This window comes from Panthera pardus, unplaced genomic scaffold (genome assembly GCF_024362965.1).
Source record: "Panthera pardus isolate Hobbes unplaced genomic scaffold, ASM2436296v1 HiC_scaffold_9, whole genome shotgun sequence".
NCBI lineage: Eukaryota > Metazoa > Chordata > Mammalia > Carnivora > Felidae > Panthera > Panthera pardus.
Window position 1 is genome coordinate 3,000,086 of NW_026527024.1, and position 11,015 is coordinate 3,011,100.

At 37.7% G+C, this 11,015-nt stretch overlaps 1 protein-coding gene across 1 annotated transcript in view; it reads right to left on the minus strand.

The window, feature by feature from the left end:
- KMT2C (lysine methyltransferase 2C) overlaps positions 1 to 11,015 on the minus strand; it is a 284,438-nt gene that overhangs the window by 103,598 nt on the left and 169,825 nt on the right. The window contains 5 exon segments of the mRNA XM_019424862.2: positions 596 to 1,308; positions 3,994 to 4,071; positions 4,851 to 4,964; positions 6,019 to 6,170; positions 6,628 to 6,797. Coding sequence (XP_019280407.2) covers positions 596 to 1,308; positions 3,994 to 4,071; positions 4,851 to 4,964; positions 6,019 to 6,170; positions 6,628 to 6,797 — 1,227 coding nt within the window.

The window sequence follows — 11,015 nt, forward strand, 5'->3', positions numbered from 1 at the left end:
TTTACTGGATCTTTTTTTTAGACTCTATCATCACCATGGCACAGAATTTAAGAAGACTTTTAAGTGCTTTCTATTAGAAACTATAATCAAATAGGTTGCATCTGTATGTCCCAACTAAGCGGAAACTCTGAATATGATCACTTCAAGTTTAACAAAGTAGGCTTCATTAACAGCTTCTAAGAAAAAAAAAAAAAAAAAAAAATGGCCAGGGCGCCTGGTGGCTCAGTCGGTTGAGCGTCCAACTTCAGGTCCGGTCATGATCTTGCCGTTCATGGGTTCGACCCCGCGTCCGGCTCTGTGCTGACAGCTCGGAGCCTGGAGCCTGGAGCCTGCTTTGGATTCTATCTCCCTCTCTCTCTGCCCCCCTCGCCCACCATGGCCCTCTGTCTCTCTCTCTCTCTCTTTCAAAAGTTACAATAATAAAAACATTAAAAAAAATTTTTTTAACAGCCAAAACACTTCAGGATCAGCATTACATCTAAGTTCTACCTGAAAATAGGAAAAAATTACCCTCCAAACCCAAGCTCCACATACGCCTTATTGTATACAATTGATCCACCATATTTTTCTGTCAGTATCATTAAAATCACCCTACCTGTTTGGACCGAGGTCTACCAGGAGAAAATTTTCTTTTGGTAATAGCTGGTTTACCCATGCCAATTTTTGGAGTGACTGAGATGTAAGTCGTTGGCATAATGTTCCCAACAGAAGCACTGAGGGTTGAAGGGTAGCTATGCAGTGTGTCCTGGGAAGGCAAGTCTGAAGAGAGTGGAGAGGAAGACGCATTTGCCTTGCTTACGCCTGCCGCTGACGAAAATGACAACTCTGTCTCCGATGGTAATTTTACAGATTTGTCTTCTTGGCATAAACCATCTTTCACACAACTCTCAACTACAGGGGCCATTTCAAAGTCCATAAACGCAGCGGAAGATTCAGAACTTTCTTTCTGTTCCATCGCTTCTGGTACCCTTTCTACAGCCAAATGTTCCTTAGAACATAAAGAAGTACCTTCCTCACACGGGGACCTTAGGGCCTCTGGGGGACCAGTGGCAGATTCAATGGACAATTTCGGAGGCCGTGATTCTTCTGCGGATGCCAGCATTTTGGGTTCCTCTAGCTGCAGATCCTCGTGTCGCACAGCGATCTGGTGTGTGAGGACGTCAACGTTTTCTGTCACTTCCATTTTGTTTTCATTTTGATTTTCATCACAAATATGCATCACTTTAGAAGACATTTCCATTTTTTCACTATCGACTTCTTGAGAAATCTGATTTTCCAATGCAGGATTCATTTTATCTTGGGAGGATTCTATAAAATTTGGAATATTTATGTTAATGTACTTATAAGTGTAAAATTTTCTAACTATGAGTAGACGTAAGACATTAATGTCTATAGCTTTATGGCTTAAAAATAATAGGCATGGGCAGTAAAAGGAGAGAGAGGGGAGACAAAGGGTTTCCAAAACACACTTATACTTAAACCCTGAATTAAATCAGAAGGTATTTTTCAAGAAAAACAATTATTAAGTTAATTAATAAAGGCCAAAAGACACCAGGATTTATGGATTAGAACTGGTCACAGATCAGGCCAGAAAACTTACAAAAATATCACTTTAATAGGATCCCCAGAGTTTTAGTTAACTTCTGGTAAACATATTAAAATAGAATTTCTAATATAATTCTATTAAACATAAATGATGTTTTACAATTTGAACGTTTTCAAAAAGATTCACAATTTGGTAGATTAAGTTACACTCATTTCACAGCCAAATAAATGAGGCTCATTGATCTTACATGAGGTACCCAAGTAAATAAGTGCCTAGAATATAAAGGTATTTTGCAATACCAGGCCCTCAGATGTAAACAAAGCTTCTGCAGTCTCAAATGAGTAATGATCACAGATAGAAAAGACTGATTTTGCTTATTAGCTGCACCTGCCAACATACACATTTTTTAATATAATCTTTGCTCATCATCGATAATCAAACACTCAAAAGAAAATATATTGTCAAAGCTAAACAAGTCAATAAACATAATTATATATCAGAAATATCTGAAGTCACTAGCTGATAAATTTTATTTATTTATTTATTTTTAATTTTTTTTTTTTTAAACATTTATTTATTTTTGAGACAGAGAGAGACAGAGCATGAACGGGGGAGGGTCAGAGAGAGGGAGACACAGAATCTGAAACAGGCTCCAGGCTCTGAGCTTTCAGCACAGAGCTGACACGGGGCTCAAACCCACGGACCGTGAGATCGTGACCTGAGCCGAAGTCGGCCACTTAACCGACTGAGCCACCCAGGCGCCCCAACTGATAAATTTTAAATCAGAATGCTAGTGTGCTAACTAAGCCTTTAACCCAAACTTGCCTAAAAATAAAGTCAGAGACCCAATTTACACGAGTCCTAAATGGCTCTATACAGGAAGATCACCGGATAAAAACCACTTATTTCAAATACTATCTAGGTAATTTCTAAGTTACATTAATTGAGATATTAATTTCCCCGTTTACTATTTACTATGGTGACTGTGCTTTATCTTCTGATATCAAAAGGAAATCCTATTCCTTATTTCTACTCCCTGAAAGACTACAGTTCAGGATAAAGGAAAAATCATCAAATAACAGATCTGATCATACCAAATATTTTTACACACAAAAATGCTTCAAAAATACTTAACAATTTAAAAAACAATAAAAAAAAGATTTTTAAAACAAAATTACATATAAAAATGAGAGAACACTTAGGGGTTTAAGACCAAAGTACCATCATTTGAGTGACTCCATGGAAAACCTCATCCTAAGTGCTACACGAAGCCTAAACTATGGCTGATGAAAGTCCACCCCAAGTGCCCCTGACAAAGAAGAAAACACGCAACACACTTACAGATCCCCACTATATTCTTTCTGTTCTGTCCTAGGCAAGAAATATTAAGATAAAAATGTAAACATTCTTAGGGTGCATGGGTGGCTCAGTCAGTTAAGTGTCTGACTTCAGCTCAGGTCATGATCTCAGGGTTTGTGAGTTTGAGTCCTGTATCAGGCTCTCTGCTGTCAGCGCAAACCCCACTGCAGATCCTCTGTCCCCCTCTGTCTGTCCCTCCCCAGCTTTTGCTCCCCATGCACACGCTCTCTCTAAAAAATAAATACTTAAAAAAAAAAAATTTAAACATGCTCGATATCCCAAGCAATTCTATTATGCTCCACCACTAGTCTTATTTGAGGATTTTAACTTGCTTAATAATGAACATTTGATTTAGAAACTCTACAGAGAATATAACCTCCTTTAGAAATCTACTGCCAATAAGGGGCGCCTGGCTGGTTCAGTTGGTTAAGCATCTGACTCTCATGATTCGTGAGTTCGAGCCCTGTGTCAGGCTCTGTACTATCGCTTCTCGGCCTTTTGGCTAAGATCAAGTGCAGGCTCTGTACTGACAGCTCAGAGCCCGGAGCCTGCTTCGGACTCTCTCTCTCTCTGACCCTCCCCTGCTCACGCTCTGTCTCTCTCTCTCTCAAACATAAATAAACATTAAAAACAAAAATCTACTGCCAATTCTTTTTAATTTTTTTCATGTTTATTTCTGAGAGAGAGAGAGAGAGAGAGAGAGAGAGAGAGAGAGAGAGAGAGAGAGAGAGAGAGAGAATGAGAATATGAGCCGGGGAGGAGCAGGGAGAGAAGGAGACACAGAATCTGAAGCAGGCTCCAGGCTCTGAGCTGTCAGCACAGAGCCCAACGTGGGGCTCGAACTCATGGACTGCGAGATCATGACCTGAGCTTAACCGACTGAGCCACCCAGGCACCCCAACTGCCAATTCTTTTTAAGAAAAGGATCACTTAACTAAAAGATTTCATTACTGTAACGTATATACACCAATAGTAAACAATTCTTTGGGATACTTCATTTGAAAAATTAACTTGATAATGACCCAAATCTGCATAGCAGTCATAAAAATATTATGTTGTAACTCAATCAAAGTAGAAAGTATGCTTACCAGAAATGAGAAGATCATGTGTGTCGAGACTTTCTGGTGAATTACTCTTCAGCTGCTCTTCTGTATGGATGTGAACTGCTGTAATGACACATTTATGGAATCTCTAGCAAGCAGTCAAAATTCGTGTAACACTGCTACCTCGATAGTAATTTCAGTAAGATTTCTATTCCACTGCCAAATGCCAATTATCAGTATAAACACCAAACATACTACTTAGTAGTAAGTAGGGTATGATGATGAAATCAGGAAACTGATGATGCACTATGACAAGATTTATTATTACAGATAGCTTTGTCTTATTTTTTTTTTACTTTACATCTTATGTAATTATACCTTTTAATGAAAGTTGTTAAACATAAAACTCAATCCCCCCCAAAATCTGAGGCTTTTTATGTACACAATCTATATAACATAAAATTTCACATAAAATCCCAGACTGTCAGATGAGCCCAAGATTAAATTTCATAAGTAGTTTTCCCCCAACCTTGTCTCTCATTAATTCTAGATTCTCTAGTAATAGCTATTATCAATCTTGTAAAAAGCTTTATTAAAATATCATGGAAATAACTGAAATGCCCTCAACAGAACCACTGAGACCATCTGAAACAATAATTTTTCATTATCCCAGCACGAAACATCGCACAATCAGTAACAGCTCTGGTTACTAAGTAAGTCCTTTCCCCTATTAATTTCTAATGTTATTTGACTAGAAAACTCCTCTCTAAAACAATTTCCTAAGTGACTACACTCGTAGCTCATTTTTATTTAGTAAAGTTTTAGTGTATGTTCACATATTCAACGTACATATATATTTTCTTCAGAAAACAAATTATATCCATTACCAAAAACATTCTTACCATCTGGAACAATTCCAGGTGTGGACTCCTGACCACTGATGTCTTCGTTAACTACTTGCTCCGGAAATACCATATGGTCTTCAGGTCCTTCAACTTCCATTTCATTATTACAATCTTAAGAGAAAATTATTTATTCTTTAGCTTAGAGTAAATTTTCCCTGATTTTTTAACTACATAAATATGACTTTCCTATGTGAGAGTAAATTACCACCCAAAATGCCATAAATTCTTCCCCACACTTTATGTTTTTCAACCAAATACATATCATGGAAACTATGAATTAAAAGGTTACTGGCACTTTATTATTTTAAAAGGATATTGCACAACTGTATACTGATGGCATCTTGGCAAAAAAAACATTAATAATTAAGCTGCATCTACTTAAACTTCTCATAGATGATAAAATAGGACTTTATAAAAGTCACCATATTGATGAACGTGAAAAATGGTCTGGTAAGCAGATCTGTTTTCTTTACCACCAAAAAACTCATTATTATGTTTACAACCAACAACAGTATACTACTAAAATTACCTAAGCAATAATTTTGATCTGGGGATCAAAATATATGAATTAACATTTAAGAAGGACATTACAAAACTAAAACTTGTGGGGTGCCTAGATGGCTCAATCGGTTAAGTGTCCAACTCTTAATTTCAGCTCAGGTCACGATCTCACAGTTCATGAGTTCGAGCCCCACATAGGGCTCTGCACTGAAAGCTCGGAGCCTGCTCAGGATTCTGCCTGTCTGTCTGTCTCTCTACCCCTCCCCTGCTTGCTCTGTATCTCTCAAAATAAATATAAACAAAAAACAAAAAACAAAAACCACTAAACTAAACCTTGGAGTGAAATAATCCCAGGTTATAAAGTACGAACTAGGTCATATTGCCAAACACTGACAACTTCTGTTGGCTCCAAGAGCACAGCTGGAGTAAGGCACACTGGTCCTAGAATTCGACTATTACGAAAAGGGCTGGAAAATAGCTAGATTTGCTGTCAGCCATCAGATTCAGAGATGACCCAAATCACCTGCACATTTAAATTAAAGGTTGAGAAATTAAGAGTAAGATGGGATCTGATACACAGGATTCCCTCATCATTACTAAAATAATGCATCGGTGACTGGTTGGCACAGTATCGTTAAAAAGAAACAAAAATTCTCAAGTTTACCTGTAGTGACTTCGGCCATCTCCACTTCATCACCTGGCTGTAAGGGGTCCATTTCAGCAGCTAAATGTTTACAATACATGCAGATATACTCTTCTTTGAACTGAGACTCCAGCTCGTGATCTGTTGGTTTGTCACATTCTAAGTGAACCCATCTGCAGTGATAAATATATTTAAATAAAATTTTCTAATTTAAAGACAAGTTACTATCTTGGAAAAAAAAGAGGCAATTGCTGAAAACTGGGTATAGGAAGGGTTAAGGGTAATAGAAGAGAGGTTGTAGGGGTTGGCAACTGGTGAAGGTTCTAGAAAAGGAACTGGCATTTTTAGATGTCATTCAAAGGTGTTCACATGTTTTTACTTCCATATCTTTAAACTATTTCCTCCTTACTTTTCCCTCTCAATGCTCATTTCAGGTCTTTCGCCCATTCCCTTCCTTCTGCCTTCCAGACTCATAAATATGTAATTTCATTTCATCTTTAACAGTACTCAGTACTAAAAGGATTACTGGAGTGATAAAAGCTTGGAGCGCAAAGATATATGACAGCACAAATGATCGCGTGGATAGAAGAACTGACAAAACACTTCAGTGGGAGAACTGTGTCTTCTTACCTCTTGCACATATTACAGTGAAGCATGTCTTTCTGCAATTCTGGATGGTAGCACTTCCCACAGAAAGGACATAAGTTATCCTGTTGTTGGTAACAACTGTCACATACCAAGCAATTGTGGTGCCACTGAGAACTAGATCGTGTGCCACACTCTACACATATTCTGCAATTCTAAACACCAGAAAAAATGAAAACAAAAACAGTTTGTTATGCATTTGTATTGCAGTTCTGGTGCGAACCTTTTTGAAATCAATGAAACATTCGTACATTATACATTAAGCTTTAATTTTCTTGACACTCGTTTAGGATGTATGTTTTTGAAAAGGCAGTGTGTTTTTGAACATCTGAGGAGACATCATTCAATTTGCACTAAAACCTCCAGGAAAACATAAATAGGGGCTAGAGACATCCAAGAAAGCATAAATAGGGAAGGAGGAAAACCAAGAACATAGCAACCCAAACTTCAAAAAAAAAAAACAAAAACAAAAAAACAAAAACAAAAACAAAAACAAAAACAAAAAAAAAAAAAAAAAACCTATCCCCGAATCAGGAGGCAGCTTCTGTGAACTAAGTGTTCGACTCCGTGCTGGGAAAACACACCGGTACTTCATCTGCCTGTCGGTGGCTCAGGAACTAAAAACAAGAATTCGCACGAAAGAACTATCATGACCCACTCCAAATGACCTGGAGTCCAAAAGTGTGAACGTAATCTCTCCACATCAAAATCCAATTACGGCTTCTCACATTTTCAAACAGGAAGCCCTATCCTTACCGAAGCAGGACTGGTTACAGAGCACAAGGCCTGCCAGAAGCCTGCCAAACTCTCTCCTACACCTTTAGCCAACTTGTCTTAAAATCCTGGGCACACAGCTGATAAACTGTGAGTTCTCGTTATCCACCCCAATTTTTCAATCTAAGACACCAGAAACAAAAGGAATTGTACTTTCTGAGCTGAGTATGAAAGATTTGCCGATCAAAAAAAGAGAAACTAGCATGAACCACAAATTCGCTAAAGTCTTACAGTTTTAAAACAAATATGCTCATAAATATTGAGGCAAAAATCCTGAATAAAATATGAGCAAATGGAGATTATACTAGATATGCAAGAATGGCTAAATATTAGAAAATCTATTAATAAAATCTGACATATTATTAGGTCTGAAAAGAAAAAATAAATGACTGCATTTCAACAGATGCTGAAAAAAACCTTTGGAAAAAAAGTAAAGCCGTAAACAAAAAAAACAAAAAAAAGAGAGAGAGAGAGAGAAGAAAAAAACCTCTTCAGAAAAATAAAAACAGAGGAGTATTTTCTAAATGTGATATACATACATATCCCGATCCTAAAGCCAGCATTTTATTTAAGTGGAGAACCCTAGAGGCATTCCCACCAAGGTCAGGAAGAAAGCAAGGATGCCACCTACCTCGACTACTATCTAATTAACCTGGTTCTGAAGCCAATGTAAACCATGAAACAAATGAAAACAACAGGAAAAGAAACAAAACTATCCCTGGATGACAAGATAGCACTTGGAAAATCCTAGAGAATCAGTCATAAATTCAATAAAAGAACTTAACAAAGTCGGATATACAATTTTGGGTTCAAGAGGTAAGAATTAACATATTCACGTGTACATAATTTATAAATAATGAATTTACACCAATGACTCCAGTTCTGACCCCTCCCACTGAATTCTTGCTTTCTCCCATTCATTTTGTATCTGTATTCTTCTCTCGTCCCAACAACACCAACACATTTACTCAACGGCTCAAATAAACAAACCTACCTCGGTTTGCTCTCAGTAACAGATTTTATTCCCTTTTTATTTTTTTAAAAATATATAGGATATTAACATACTCTCAAAAGTCAAAGTTATATAAAAAGTTCTACTCAGAACTGTCATTTATAATTATACACATGTGTGAGTACAGACACATTTATTTGTATACATATGTGTGTGTGTTTACACACGATGTATTTCCTGTCCCATCTGCTGAAAAGACAAAGAAACAAACACACCCATAGCAATGAGCACATCTTGCACCCACTTTCCACCAAAGGAACCGGACCCACTTATGGAAAAGTGGGCTGATTCCCCGGGCGGAGCAGGAAGGTGTACGATGAGCTTGGGACATCTTGTTATGCCAAAACGTAATGGAAGTATTCAAATAAATGGTGAGGACATGTCACAAAACCATAGAAGCCAGCCTGAAGAGGCCACCAAGGGCAAATATGGGACAATCTGAGTGTAAAATGAATTAGGTAAAGAATTATAAATTACTGAAAATAATGGAAATTTCTCAATGTTGACAATAAACAAATAATTGTGGCATGTAATAAAAGGGAGAGTTCTTGCTTATAGTAGAGTGCAGAGGGCTGACTGGTAAATGCCAAGAAATGCTAGGGCTACAAAAGCATCCCTTTAAAACCAACAGGTAAAAATGCATCAAACAAGGGTTCCTAAGGTCTTGGAGGAAATATCCTAAAAATGCTCTTGGGAGCAAGATATTCACATGGTCTTAACTATCTTCTCATATGTTTTATTACATCGAGAGAAAAACAAACAAACAGTGAAGAAGTTTACAGCAGCTTAACCAAATTATCAGAATTCACATCACCTATGAGGGTGAGATCAGCACCACGTGCCTCTAGCAGGGATACCCCGAGAAGGGCACATCGTCACTTATACAGTCATCTGACCAAGAACACGTGACTACCTAATTATGAAGAAGTATTAGACAAAGGCAAAATGAGACAAGTTCTACTTGGAGGAAAAAAAACAAAAACAGGTATGTGGGGAAGAACTCTATTCTTCAAAAATGTCAATATCGGAAAGACAGAGAAGGGCTTAGGAAAACTTCCAGATTAAAAGAGTCAAAGAGAGAACTAAACAGAATACCTCACCCTAGACCAGATCTTGGAACCTGCATGGGAGGGGGCGAATGCTATATGGGATGTTAGATCAAGTGACAAAATTGAAATATGGATAAGAGATTAGATGAAAATACTTACACTGATATAAACATATGAAATTGGTAGCCTGTGCTGTGATTCTGTAAGAATATCCCTACTGAGAGGAAATACACACTGAAGTGTTTAAGGGCAAAGGGGGCACGGTATATATAACAACCCTCAAATGGTTCAGGGCAAAAAAAGAGTTGGGGGAAGGAGAAGAAAGAAAGAGGGTGCACAATGATACTGAAACCCTAACAACGGTAAATCTTGGGAAATGGCATATGGGTGTTTTTATTTTTCCAACTTCTAAAGTTTGAAATTATTTCAAAATAATTTTTAAAAATGCATGACGTGTCAATACACAAGCATTCTTGACAGAGAAACTAGAAAAAGAACCTACCCGACAATGACTGGTATACAATAAAGTTCCTAAAAAGACCACCCCCGTCTTCAGAGCCCCCCATCTTCAGCGTGAGCAGCCTCACTAGTCTGCCCCCTCCCGAAAGGCAGACCTCGAACCTGCAGCACAGTGCCTGACATACAGCAGGCCTCCCAATGTTAAATAAACGAATGAATTATGACAAAAGACTACAGACATCTATGAAAAAATTTGACAATTGAGAAAGAGGATCATTCTCTCAAGCTGCACAGTGGATAAGACTTCCTGTGGAAAAACTCCACGATGATTATTTGGGTACTTAATTCAGGCATTACATGGCACTTTACAGGCATCACCTCCCTAAATCCAACACCACTGTGAGGGAAGTTCTACTCACATTCTCTAGGGGAGAAAGACTGGCTTAAGGAAGTAAAACACTTTGCCAAAGATCCTGTATTTAGTCACTAGAAGAGTGGGGCTGACTCCCCAGCCTCATCTTTTACCCACGTTGTAATACCTCCACAGAGCAGAATTAAAACAAAACTATGTATTCTCAGCAAGATTATACACGATTCAGTCACTGTGAAAGAGCACGGCAGACTATTATAGACGGCAAATCAGGAAGAGAGCAAGCAAGACAAAGATAAAAGAGAACAGCGGCAAGAAATACACCCAGACTTCTGAAGACATTTTCCCAGATAATGAAAAACACAGCAAAGATGATAATGTTTCCTTATTTTAAGAAGGAAACAAAATTACTAGATGTTACTGAAGATTATTTAAGAGACCGTAAAGATGGCAAATGTAAAGAGAAAAAGAAAAAAAAAAAAGGCAAAGTTAACCAACACTTCCTTAGACCTTTTCTTTGGCCAGACTAGAGACTGACCGTGGTCAGCACGTTCCAGGTAACGCTAATTCATGTAGAACCGCAATCAGATACAGTCTCAAAACAACTTATTCCGAGTAACTGACAAAAACGAAGATCCCAAAGCTCTTAGTAAAAAAAGGATTTTAATTAAGTGAATGTCTTAAAAGAAAAAAAAAAAAAAAAGGAAAA